The sequence below is a fragment of the Buteo buteo genome, chromosome 12 (genome assembly GCF_964188355.1).
Source record: "Buteo buteo chromosome 12, bButBut1.hap1.1, whole genome shotgun sequence".
Lineage (NCBI taxonomy): Eukaryota > Metazoa > Chordata > Aves > Accipitriformes > Accipitridae > Buteo > Buteo buteo.
In genome coordinates, this window is record NC_134182.1 from 39,462,044 (window position 1) to 39,475,084 (window position 13,041).

Sequence of the window (13,041 nt, forward strand, 5' to 3'; positions counted from 1 at the left end):
GGGACCCCCATCCTTCTGCTCCCCCCTGCCCCAAACGTACCTCTGAGTAGCACAGGCTCTGCTCTTTGGACTTGTTTAGCTTCGATCCGTGCTCCTGGAGAGGAGAAAGGAGAAAGGGTTAGGGCAGGTATGTGCACCCGGAGCTGCTCCTGCCTGGGGTCGCACCCCAAGGTTTTGGGGTCCCAAAATTCCCCTGGGAGCTGCAGAGCCGCCCTGCAAGGGTGCGGGGCGATGCCTGCAGCCCTGTGCATGGGGCATTGGAAATCATGGCTCAGAGCGCACGGCTGGTGTTGAAGCCTGAAGAGCTTTATGAAAAGCAAGAAGAAAGAAAAGGGGCTCGTCCCTTCTCCCTGGGGCAGCTCGGGGTCTTTGCTGGGCTCCTGTCTGAAGCAGGAGAGAGCACAAGCAACAGAAGGCTGCAAGCACTCATGCGGATTCACCCCAGCCCCAGGTTTGCTCCCTCCGTGTTCCCTGCTGCAAATAATCCTGCCGAGGACCCTGCTTACACCCCTGTGACACCCACCGGCCACAGTCCCCATCCCACTCCTCTCCCGGCAGCACCTTGCCACCCGAGGAGCAAAGCATGAAGCCGCAAGCCCAGCGCAATGCAAGACAATAGGTATTTTTCAGGTTTCCCAAACCCACACGGAATTCAAGCTGTTTTCACCCCGAATGAGCTGGGGGCAGGAGAAGTTGGGCTCGGGGCAGCCACGTCAGCTCACGTTGCCTCGGGCACAGCACCGTGCCAGGCAGGGAATGATGCCCCAAGTGAGGGAAGAAGATGGGCAGGGCACAGATCCCTCCCTTCCCCATGGCAGAACCCCCCCAGGCAGTGCCCAGACCCCAATTACCAGGGACGGCCAGATCCTGCCAGGCACCCGGGTACCAACACTGCATCCAGACCGTTCTGGATGTTCCCAGCAGGACTTTTTGCTGCCCATGGGCTGCAGCCTCTCTCCAGGCTGATGAACCCACCGAGGGTCCAGACCAGTGCCCCCAGTTTGCAGCAGCGACGGGGCTTAGGTCCTACCTGGACAGAGGTGCAGGTGGTGATGATGCTCGTGTCGTACATGGTGTTGCTGTCATTGATGTCATCTGGCAAGGCAGGGCTCTTCTCCGTTTTCGGTGGCAGGGTGACGGGGGGCGAGGGGTTCTTGGGGGAGAGGTTCACGTCGGTGCCGTTGCCGAAGGCTTGGATGGCGTTTCCTGGGGGGGCAGAGGATGTTTAAGGGGGGGGCTGCACCCCGGTGGCGATGGGGCAGGGTGAGGAGGGGGACAGGGAAGCGCCTTACGGAGACAGGGGTTTTCCGTGAAGTCTCGGAGGAACTTCTCGCACTCCTCCTCCATGTTGCCGCTGCCTTTGCAGGAGCACCAGGGCGAGATGGTGATGCTGGTGGTGCTGGCGTCGACGTAGTTGGGCGTCATGTCGAAGCCTGCTCTCAAGCGAGGAGAAGGAAGAGGGATGAGGGGGCTGCGGTAGGAAAGACCCTTCCCCAGCCCGACCCGCCGGCACTCACCGATGAGCCCTGCGTAGGAGCCCAGGCACGCCTGGTAGTTGTCCCCAGGGCAACTGGTCAGGGACTGGAAGGAGGCTTGGCAGTTGGTGTGGAAATCGGCCAGCCGGGACCTGGGTGCAAAAAGCAAGAGGGAGAGGGATGGGATTTCACCGCCGCTCCTGGCACGGAGCGACTCAGGAGCAAGAAGCGACATTTTTTAAAAAATAGAGGTGAGAGAAGAGGATAAATGGGATAGAGAGAGGAGATCTAAATGAGATCTAGACTCAGGACGTGCAACTTCTTGTCTCGCCTCCAGTCGCCCCAGCCTGCCGGAGGGTCACAGGCAAGGGAGGGGTGCCTGCCTGCGGGTGGGTACCCCACTGGGGACGAGCCCCCGAGCGTGGGACCCTCATTCCTCCATCCGTTACTGGTCCCCACCTCCCCAGCTCTTTCCAAGCGCTGCCCGACTGGCAGAGCACACCGTAAACTTCACAACCTCATTTGGCCGCGCTGCTCCCGGCATCATTACACGACTGTAAAATTTCACTGCTTGTTTTTATCTTCCCCCTGAAATGTTAAAGCTTAGAGTGCAATTAAAATGCCTGAGGTTGGGGTTTACATTTTGCTTTCTTCTTTTGCAGCTGAGAAGGGAAAAAACAAGAGGAAGCCTCGCAGAGACCCCGGGGTTGAGTTGCTCGTGCCCTGCCTGCCCTCCTGCCAGACTCGGCTCTGCGGGCAGGGCGAAGGCAGAAAGAACAGAGATGGGGAGAACCAGCAGGACCAGGAGGAATAAAGAAGGGACAAGAGGAGCAGAGGAGCCGATTTCCACTCCTAACCCGATTACTGGCTTGGTTACCCCTTCTCATCTTCTCTCATTGCTCAGCATAACGCACAGAAAAAGCACAAGGAGCGATGGAAGCACAGTTATTTCCACGTGTATCGGTAATCTGGCTCTGCTGACACCAGCTCACGCTTTCCATGCAATGCTCCGGGGATTTTTCTTGGGATGAATCGAATCACCGAGGTGGAAGGTTAAAGAAATGGGAAGGATGTGGGAGAGGATGGGCAGATGGACCAGGTGGACAGACGGATGGGCTGCAGTTTTCCAAATTGACTCAGTCATTAAATGAATAGACTCGAGGCTGAATTGTGGCCCACACTGGATCTCAATCACAGGGAGGAATCGCTGTGAAGCAGCCAAGTTGCTGACACTGTAGATGAGACCTTGCATTTCACAACAGAAAATCTCCTCAGCTCTTTTTTTCTGCACTTCATATAGAAAGAAGAGGGCATACATTATTTTCTTCAGCTTCCTTTTCCTTCCTTCTTAATTAAATGTCATCTTTGTCCAACCAGTGATTGAATCATCCAACAGTACCTGCCTAAAGCCATAAGAACTGATGAAAATAAAGGGTAGAAATTGTGTTATTTTTTTTTAAATAGGAATGATTTGTTTTCAGGAGGTTTTTAATCAAATTAAATGGAGGAACAAATGAAGCAGTGATTGAATGAAGTAGAAGGGATCTGCAGCCATACCTTACATCCACCCAGCACTTTTCATCCCATCAGATCTCAAGTGTGCCAAGGGACCGGGGGGCAGGTAACCACCAAAACGCAGCCAGCGCCGGGGAGGAGCAGAGATGTTGCTGCCGAGCCCGCAGCCAGACCACTGCAGTTTCATGGGCTACGTACTGGGGAAAGGACGTAAGAGGAAATAAAGCACAGCTGCTCAGGGCTGGACCAGAGCACTGGATACTCCATGTGGGAATGCAGTGGTTTCCTGGAGACTTTTGCTGTTTCCAGCCATCCATGACTGGGGCTTTTTCCAGGTCACGGCATTTCCCAACCACCGGCGCAATCATCTTCTGTGGGGCAGCTGAGCATCTTCTGGGGACAACCTGGTCCTTTGGGGACCCCAGCATCACCCCGCAGCGAGCTCCCCGGCCGAGCCAAGGGTTTGGCGAGAGCCACCCGTGCACTTTGTACCTTCTTTTTGCTCTTCCTGCGGCTGGGCGTGCAGGTCGCACTCAGTTTTCGCCTGCCGAGGGGCTGCCGGCAGCATGAACTGGATTATTTTCCCACTTACACCAGCTGCCTGACCCACTTACAGCCTCCCAACAGGCTGCAAATTTCCAGGGCAAGGTCAGCCTCTTCATCTGGGTTATTCAAGCACTCCTGACGAGAAGACAGGACTCCTGGGCAGGGCTGTGCTCTTCTACACGTCGGATGCTAATAAATAGCAATAACGCAACTGGCATCGCCTCAGGGAGAGATGCAACCGGGAGGTGTGCGGGGCGGCCGCTCCACGACATGGGGAAGGAGGATGGGCTTGGGCTAAAGCACTGATTTCAGGAAAAAAGGGGATTCTGCAGCTCTCCTGGGGCATGTGTGAGACAAGGAGCCAACTTTCTCCCTCTCCTTCCTGGAAACAAACCTCACCCATCCCAGGAGCACATTATTTTCACCAGACCCACATTTATTTTCCTCCCTAGCGATTTAGCACACGGGGAAAGAAAAACTCCCTACGACAGCGGTGCAGAGAGGGGGGCCAGGGGCTCCCATCCTGCACCCATTCCTGGGCCTGTTGCTCAGCTTTCAGCACACAGTCTCCCTTGCTGGAGCTGTGCATGAAGCCCAGCACGGGCAGAAAAGCTTTGCCAGGGAATATCTGCAGTGCTCAGCCCTCCCTGTAGCCAAAACCAGGCTTGGGTCAAGGGGTTTTGCTCCCCACTTGCAAAGTGGGAGCAGAAGGAAGAGCCCAGGGTGTTGCAGAGCAGAAAAGCTCCAACTCTGCTCCTTTCACACAATCCCCATGGCAGGGAGGTATTTGGACTCCCTCCTCCACTCCTCCGCGGGAGATAAATAAAGTTTCCGACAGCATTTCCCCTCTCCCCAAATTAGAGGCGAAGGCACGTCAATTCTCTTAAAGAACTGTGGCAAGTTCATCACCGAGCGCCACGGAAATTTGTCACGCTGCTCCCCGGGGCCCTGCTCCTGGCTTGTAGCATCCTCGAAGGCAAATGTTATTCTTTTCATAATACATGACAAGCCAGCTGGTAACCTTTCCAGAATATCCAAGCCAGATGTCACTCTTTCCGCTGTATACAATGAGTTTGCAGTCACTGGATGAGACTTTAACTGCCAGGAATAAACCTTACTGGAGCTGGCCCATAGCTTCTCAGATTTCTGCTTTTAAGTGCCCGGGCAAAAAAAAGGAGAGGGAGCCAAGTCCATCTTAGCAGAAACAGGAGGAATTGGTGCCAAATTGCTGGCTGGCAGCTCGAGGCAGCAGGTGGGTCTGGGCAGTCTCTGCCTGCAAAGGCCAGACCTGGGCTGGGAAGAGCTGGGCTGGCAGCTGGGTCAGGGACGGGGAAGGAGGATGGTGGCACGGGGAGCTGCAGAGCCCAGCCTCGGCCAGCGTGTTATTTTCCTGAAAGGCCTCCAAGTCGAAAAAATAAGGAGTGAAAAAGGGATTAACAAAAATTAATTATGTATATACACACATATATCATATCCCAAACCTGCTCCAAGTGCTGGATTTCAAAGTTAGGGGGTTACAAGCTGTTTCTCTTTGATGCATCTCGAAAATACATTCGATTTCTGGGGGAAAAGAGCAGGACCATGCCAAGGGGGGGCAGGTCCAGTGTTCCAGGGGCTTTAATACTTCTCTTCCTCCCTGCCCACCTCCAGACACCTCCCAAGGACCTGGGTCCCTGCAGTGCACCCACACGTATATCCCTGGTGCATATATCCCCCATATAGGGGACTTTGTGCATTGCTGCAGGGACCATCCCATCAGCTCCTGGCTGCTAACTCATCTCCTAGCCTTCTTATCGTGCAGGAATTCAGAAGCAGCTTGCCAGCGCCAGCAAGACACCCTCGCTCTGACATTAAAAGTTACCTACACAGCAGAGGATTTTTGATTGTTTTTTTTCCGCTTGTTGGTGCATTGCAATTTTTTAAGCAGAAAAATCCCCAGAGCAGATGCAAGGTAGCCTAATTGGGTGCTAATTGTTCCCATCACCGCATGCGTATGAGAAGTCCAAGCCCGGCGCTGGTAATAACTCACCACCCATCAAAGCGAACAGTATCAGGCTCTTGAATATTTCATGCAGAAAATGTCCGAGATGCGGAGATTACTCAAGACGTGTTTTTCACAGGCAATTTACAGGGACCAAGGAAAAATGGCTTTAATAGACACGAGCATTGAGAGGCGGCTTGGAAACGCGCCTCTCCCCCCCCTGCAGAGCAGTGGATGTTCAAGAAGCTGCGACAACATGCAAAAACTCAGCAAGACATGAAAAACCCGCGGGCCCGCTGGGCATCCTCCTCCCAACACTCGCTCCACCTGCTCGTCCTGCTGGAGATGAATGCTTTCGAAGCCAGGAGATGCTGAGATAAAAAAAATTAGCCTCAAACACCAAGAACAGTGGCCAGGTAATTCAAAGAGCCCTGGGGACAGGGATCAGCTAAAGAAATGAGGGAAGCTGGAGCAAAACTCCACTTTTCTGGATGACCCTCTACCAAAGCTAGTAAATGGTTCACAGGGAGGAAAAAAAGATCAATGGAATTATTTGTTTTATCCAGGAAAAGTTATCTGCCACTTCTGGAGACTGGAGTGACCTGTTCTGGTATGAGCCAGGAGGGTTTTATTCCTGCTTTTAGTGACAACCACTTCTCTGCGGTAGCATAGCATCTCTCTGTAGGATGAGAACTGGTCCCCCATCCCAAAGCTACCCCTTGCCCTGGGAGATGCGGGCAGCAGGAAAGAGGCAAAACCAGAATGAACCAGAGAGAAGCAAAGGAGAAATCCCCAAATTAGAGTAAGCAGAGCTAAGGCAGCGACAAGAGAAAAAAATGAGGACAAACAGACAACAGACCAACTGCTAAGTTCGGAGCCGTTAATTAAGAAGTTTAGTTATCCATATGTATTTTTAGGACATCACATTTTGATTCATCACAGATAAGAGCAGCTGAAAGACTTTTTTTTTTTATCCTCTTGCCTATGCTCAAACCCTATCATTACCCGGTAAAAGAAGGGAAGAATTAAACGCACGCATCATTTGATTTTAATTGAAGGACTGTTCTATTTCATTGAACTGCTAACTAAGCCGAACAGGAGATTGTGTTTACATAAGCAAACCCTGAGTCAGTATAGACTTGCTGTCACATTAAGTCAATACTTATGAAGGCTCTCTATTTAATTATTCAGTGCGAATTGACTTATTATTGTGTTAAGAGTGTGGTTAGCCTTGAGCAAGGTGGCCCCGAGCTGAGAGATCTCTTCCAGCTGCCTTTGCACATGGGTGCCCACAGGGTGCCAGGGGACGGGTACCCAGGGGATGCTGCCCCACCAGCCCCCTCCCTCTGTCCCCCCCATACCAGGGAGCCAAAGCCACCAACCCTTGCAGATTTCCTAATTTAAGGTTGGATTTGGAGGCTTCCCCCGGCAGGTTATTGCTGCCCCGGTTGTCCAGCCCTGGTGCAGCCACCCACCCTGGGGAGCCATCAGCCGTGCCCTGTGCCCCTCCAGACACGAGCATTGCTCCTCTCTGCCAGCTCCCAGGGCCGCTGTGAAATGCAGGAGCATTTTTCCCTCCTCCTTCTTCTTCCCAGACAGCTATGTGGACAGCCGAGCCGTACTTCTGAGCTGCTCTCATTACATGGTGTAATGAGAAAGTTGAGCTGCCGCTCCGCTGTTTATCAAGGAAACATCCATTATAGATGGCATTTTGTCTGCGCTAAACAAAGGGCGTGAAGACGAGGACGTGGGTTTAGAAAAAAAGCGTTTTGTTCCCATGTTTGGTGTTTAATCAATACCAAGCCAGCCTGGATCCATTCCTTCCCTCGCACACACCCCGAGCCAAGCCTCCCTCATGGGTCCTCGGGCGATGAAGCAAAGCTTCCCCTCCCCGGGGGATCGCTCCTGAATTAGGATCCCAACCCCAGCCAAAGAGAGATGGTTTCTGCCATGCAGAAATGCACCTCACCAGTGCATGCAGACACGGGGGTCCTGTGAGGAGCTGGGCAGGATCCGTCCCCCTCCCAGCCACAAATACACTGAAAATGGGGAGAAAACTCAGGCAAAGGAAACATCACCCTGCTTTTGGATGCTGAGGAGCTACAGTCGGTGGAGGCTGGGAAATTCTTCAGCACCAGCATCACTGAAGCATATAAGACCAGATTATTTGTGTTCCTGACTTGCTGATGCAAGATGAAAAATACAGCAAACTGCAGCTGCTGAAATCAGCTCTTTTCTCCCCTTTCCTTCCCTTTCCCCTTAGCTGAGGTTAGTGTTTTGCAAAAGGTTTTTATATTCTGGGAGCTAAAACCTGTCCATTGCAATCAGACACAAAGCTCAGGGAGTTTGTCGGGCTCCTCCGTTGTGCTGGGAAAAGCTTCCTGACATGAAAAGCTTCCCAAATTGCAGCGATCTGAGCCTGATTGCTCCTGCTCTCGCAGCCAGGAGCTGGGCGAAGGTGCTTGGGGCTGGGGCATCTCACCGGGGATTTTTAGCAGCCTCACAGGTCAAGGCCATTTGAATTGCTTCATCTAGGGCAAAGCCCAGGATTTCAGCCCAGAATAACCCAGATCCTGAACCCCGTTCTTGGGAAAGGAAGGGCACAGGTCGAACGCTCGCCCTGACCTGAGCCCACGCAGGGATGCACGGGAACTCGGGGGCCACATCCTGGCTCCTTTGTGCCCTCAGAAGGGCAGTGCAGAATGGAGGGGCTGCACAGCACCCTCCTCCTAACCACGGGGACCCCCAGGTGATCCAGACCCTGCTCCATGCCAGGATGCTGCCAGCTGGTTAAAATACCCCGGTCCAAAGCATTCTGAAAACAGCCACCTGCAGACCCGTTCTCAGTCGTGATGGAAGAGCTGGTGGCTTTTATCTCTCCAGCTTTGTGACCACTGATGGGACAAGGGCTGGTGGTCAACAACCATTTAACCACCAGCCCTGAGCAGCTGGAAAGCAGCAGCGGAAAGCCATGAAAACCTCCAGAATTACTGTTTTCCATGCTGGACCATTAATTTTCCCTGTCCTCCAACTCCTCTGCTTTTTGGGGGAAGGAAGCAATGCGATCTCAGGGGTGGGTTGTGTCCTGCAGGACAGCAGCCCCTACGAGGGGCAGCCCCCTGCACCCAGCTCAGCACCGCCCGCGGCGAGATGGCAGCAGAAATCTCCCTGCAATGTCCGATCCCGGTGGAGAGGGCTTTGCTCTTCATTAGGCGTTCAGCCAGGAGGCTTAATTACACTCACAGCCCGTGCGGGAGCATTATCTCATCTCCTGTCACCGCTGGGTTTCAGAGCAGCTTGCCGATCTGCTTCTGAGTTCAATGCCCTTGCCAGTCCCATGTGCAGATAAGGAGGACAAGCATCGGCCTGCGATGCCGGCCTGATAAAAACAGGTATCGAGGGGAAATCCCATGGCAGACCCCGGCTTTGGGCAGGGGCTTGGGACGACGGGACACGGAGGGGTTTCATGCCTGGTTGCTCCTGGGTGGAAGCTGGTGGGTGCAGATGCCGTGGGAAGGAGGACAAAGCCTGCACGCTCTATTTATACACGCTCCCGGCACCTGGTGATGATCTTGGCAGAGGATGCCTGCCAATGCTTTGTTATTTATAAACGCAGAGGGCTTTGGAGAGGCAGGAGAGAGATGAGAGGCCCCCCCCAGCACCAGGCAGCCCTGCAGACCACCCTGCACCTGCAAAACAAGCCGAGAGCCGCTCAGCAAAGGGGACGCCGAACAACCGACCCCATCCTGCCCGCACAGGGATGCAAACCTTGCCAGGCTTTTGCAGAAGAGAAGCACAAGCTGCTCCCCTGAAGCTGGACCAGCAGCATCTCCAGGGGTCCTGGAGTGATGCACTGGAGTCTGTCAACGCTCGGCATCGGGTGCAGCCCTGTCTGCACAGCGGCTCCAAGCACAGAGCCTGCAGCGAGACCCTCTGCATCACTGCTGAATGAGATTCCCTTGCTCCAAGCCAAATCCACCCTAAGCATGTAGAACCTCTGCATCGGTCAAAACCCTCCAACAAAGCACAGACAGCAGCTGCCGGAGGAGCTTGCATTACCCACGGGGTGGCTAGACAGCCTGGATTTCATTCAGCTCCTATGCTTGGGCTTTCCAGGCTCACTAGGTGCTCTCAGCCCAGAGCAGCTGGGAAACGCCAGGAACACGCATGGAGGAGGAGATGAGGCTGTGGGAGAAGGGGTTCAGCTGGCAGGTTAAGTCCATGCCCAGCTCTAAACTGGGAAACTGGACCCACGGCAATGGGAGCTGCAACTCCCTGATCACCTTTTGGGCAGCACCGGGGTGGACAGACTCACAGCCGCTGCGTAGTCAGGCAGGTAACGTCAAGCAGAGAGAGCAGCAGGCTCTCACGCAAGGCTCTTGCTAATGATGCTTTTCCTTGACCAGCTCTCCTCCACGTCCTTTCCCCACGGGCCAGGAGACGTGATGCCTTTGCGTGCATCAGGCACAGCATGCAGGGCCATTCCTTCATCCCTGGGGAAGATGTGCTGATGGAGATGGAGACGGAGGGGGGGAAACAGCAGCAAGGACCGTAAAATGCAGCCTGCGTGTGTGCCCACTCCCAGGGAAAGCACAGTGCACACACAGCTCTGCCAGAGCCCTCTCCATCCCAAAAGCCAGGGAGAAAAAAAGCCAGATCCTTTCTCACTTGCAAGGCACATCAACAGAGAAAAATTCTTTTTTTTTCCCCCCTCAGCTCAGGTGCTGGGCACAGCTCACCCCAGGTAGATCACTGCTTTGAAACACTTTTGCAGCTGCAAACACAAGGAGCTGCTGGAGCGTGGCAGCATCTCCGAGCATCCCCCTGTGTGGGCTCCCCACTGCAGGCTCTTAACCCCTCTTGCACGCCAGTGCCACAGCCTGGTTAATGCAACCGCTTTTAACGGGAAGTTTGGAGCAAACCCGCCTGCCTGAGCCTTGGGGAATGCTGCCAGAGCCCCCCCAGGGGAGAACTGCGGGAGGGGAGCGGATGGGATGGGACCTTCTCTTGCAAACCCAGATCCGAGGGGTGTATCCGCGCACAGCCCGGCAACATCCCATCGCGGGGAGAAAACAGCTGAGGTTAAGGCAAAACTCTGCAAACCGATGCCCAAAGCTGGATGCGTAAATAAATGCCGTATTTGGGTGCTTTGCAGAGCTAGAACCCCCAGCCGGGCAGGATCCATGCTGCTGCCAGAAAAATGCATTTCCAACTTGGAGCAAACAGCCAAAGCAGCTGCCACACACTTTCCCCTTTGCTGCTTCACCTCTTTCTGGTGGAATTTCATTTCATGCAGGAACAGGCTTATAATTAATGCTCGACAGCTCCGTGGCCTCTCCGGTCCCCCCCAACGCGCTGCTAATGCAAGTTATTCCCCTCTGTAAGCAGATGCATCCACAGCATTTAATGTCTGAGCAAGCATCAGGCCTGCTGACGGAGAGGTGCTACCATTAATTTGGCCGCGACTCAGCGCAGCCCTGGTATCTTTTATTCATAGACATTGGCTTATTGTATTACTTTTTGATAAAAAGCCACATTCCCACATTTCAAACACATTCGCTTGCAGCCAGAGGAAGACCTGAAGCTGCGTTATTTATTTATTTCGCCAACAGGCTCTGGGAAACTCCATCACCTTGATGGCAAAAAGACCCTCCTCCTTGTAGGAAACATATTCTTTATGAGGCTGATCCAGCCCCCAGAGGGTGACAGGAGTTTTTTTGCCATATGAATAATGAGTTTCATAACTGAACAAAAGCCTGATCTCCTGACTTTGCTCTGCCACGGGGAAAACAGCGGATTTCACCAGCCATGAAGTTTCGCCGGGGATGCTGAAAGCACGCCAAGGGATTTTGCCGCTTGCAAGGCACAGGTGCCCCCGCTGCCGTGGTGCCTTTTGCACATCCATCCCCATCACAGCGTGGGGACACGGAGCAGTTCCAGGTTGGGAACAGAGCCAGCACGGTCCCCAGGGGCTCAGCTCCATCGTTCAGCTCCATCCCCACCGCTCCGGTTCTGTCCCACAGCTCTACCCCACCTGAGCGCTGCCGGAGGGCATCGCCCCGCTGCAGCCTCCCAGGTCAATATGGGGAAGGGCAGAGCTGTGGATTTTCACTGGGGGTTTCGGAGCAGATCAGAGCTCAGGGTGCGGTGGGGGGCTCGGTTGGCAGCCCCCATGTTTGCAAACCACATGCGGCCCCGCACGAACGCATGGGTTCACTCCACAACAAGGGGGGACCAAACTCGAGGCCACACCTCAGCCTCTCCATGAGCAGCCAAAAACCATTAACCGCCCCATTTGATGCACAGAACACAGCTGTTTACTGGGGGAGACCCGGCCAGCAAGTGCCACACGGCATTGGGAAAATGCAACAAATAGACTCGGAATAGGGTCGTGCAACAAGAAAGCACTGCAAACCCAGCCATGGCCCCACAAAAAACCTCTGCTACAGTCTCCAGGTCCCCCTCCAGCACCGGGAAGGACTGGGAGAAGCCCACGCAGAGCCCGGCGCAGCCCTTACCGGCAAAGGTGATCCGTCCGGCACGTGTTGCGCAGGTCGAGGCAGTTGGGCTTCTCCTTGTCCTCGTAAGAGCAGGAGGGGACGATGGTTTGCCGCCGGCGCTCGGCGCAAGCTTGGTCCTTGCAGGAGCAGAAGAGTAGGCGGTAGGTGTACTCGCTGGGGACGCGGTCGAAGAACTGGCGCAGAGCCTTGTGGCATTTTCTCCGGCTGCAGTGCTCGGTGGCCGAGATCTCCTTGCTGCAGGTGGAGATGTAGCCCGAGCGCAGGCGCTTGCAGTTGTCGTTCAGGTTGCAGGCTTTGGCCGCGTCGAGGCAGTGGTTGCTTTTGGAGTTGGTGGCGGGGTCCATTCCTGCCCGGAGAGCAAAAGGGAGAAGGGGTGAGCATAGCACCGAGGGATGGGGAGATGCTACGGGGAAGGGGGGGGGCTGGCATTGGTGTGACCCCTGGTGTCTCTGGCACAGCCTGTCCCTGCCCGGCTGGCCGTGGGGAGGGGGTTGGATGCACCCCTGCGGTTCCCCCCTCTTCATCCCCGTCCCCTCTGCATGATTTGGAGGTCCTCCTCCAGCACAGAAAGGGTTAATGCGCACCGATTGCATCGGGGGCGACCTGGTCAGTCTTCAGTGCATAATTCATGCCATGAACTTCCAATATTTTTTTTTCTTGTCAATTATTCAAAGAATTATTACTAATTATTCAGCCTGCTCCAAAGCAGAATAATCTGCCGAGCTGCATGGGGCTGCCCCTGGTCCCCATATCTTCTCCTGGGGGTCCCCAAAACTGGGTCACCCCCAGCCAACCCCCCCCAGGGCTGAGCACTGCCTGGCCAGGGACGATGAGGACAAAGCTGCCACCGGAGCTGGGCACCGGCCGGATCCCGCATCCGCCCTGGGAATCCCAGCCGTCAGCAAATAAATGGGGAGAGGATGGATGAAGCCAAACCACCGTGCAGGAACAAATGCTGAATTTTCTTTTTTTTTTTTTTTTTTTTTTCCTTTTTGTCAAAATG

At 54.4% G+C, this 13,041-nt stretch overlaps 1 protein-coding gene across 1 annotated transcript in view; it reads right to left on the reverse strand.

The window, feature by feature from the left end:
- The window catches only part of GFRA2 (GDNF family receptor alpha 2), a 28,558-nt gene that overhangs the window by 2,004 nt on the left and 13,513 nt on the right, over positions 1-13,041 (reverse strand). Inside the window, exons 4-8 of the mRNA XM_075042100.1 lie at positions 12,036-12,384; positions 1,518-1,627; positions 1,293-1,433; positions 1,031-1,206; positions 41-94 (exon numbers count right to left, since the gene is read on the reverse strand). Of these exons, the coding sequence (XP_074898201.1) occupies positions 41-94; positions 1,031-1,206; positions 1,293-1,433; positions 1,518-1,627; positions 12,036-12,384 (830 nt within the window). The remainder of the gene's footprint in view (positions 1-40; positions 95-1,030; positions 1,207-1,292; positions 1,434-1,517; positions 1,628-12,035; positions 12,385-13,041) is intronic.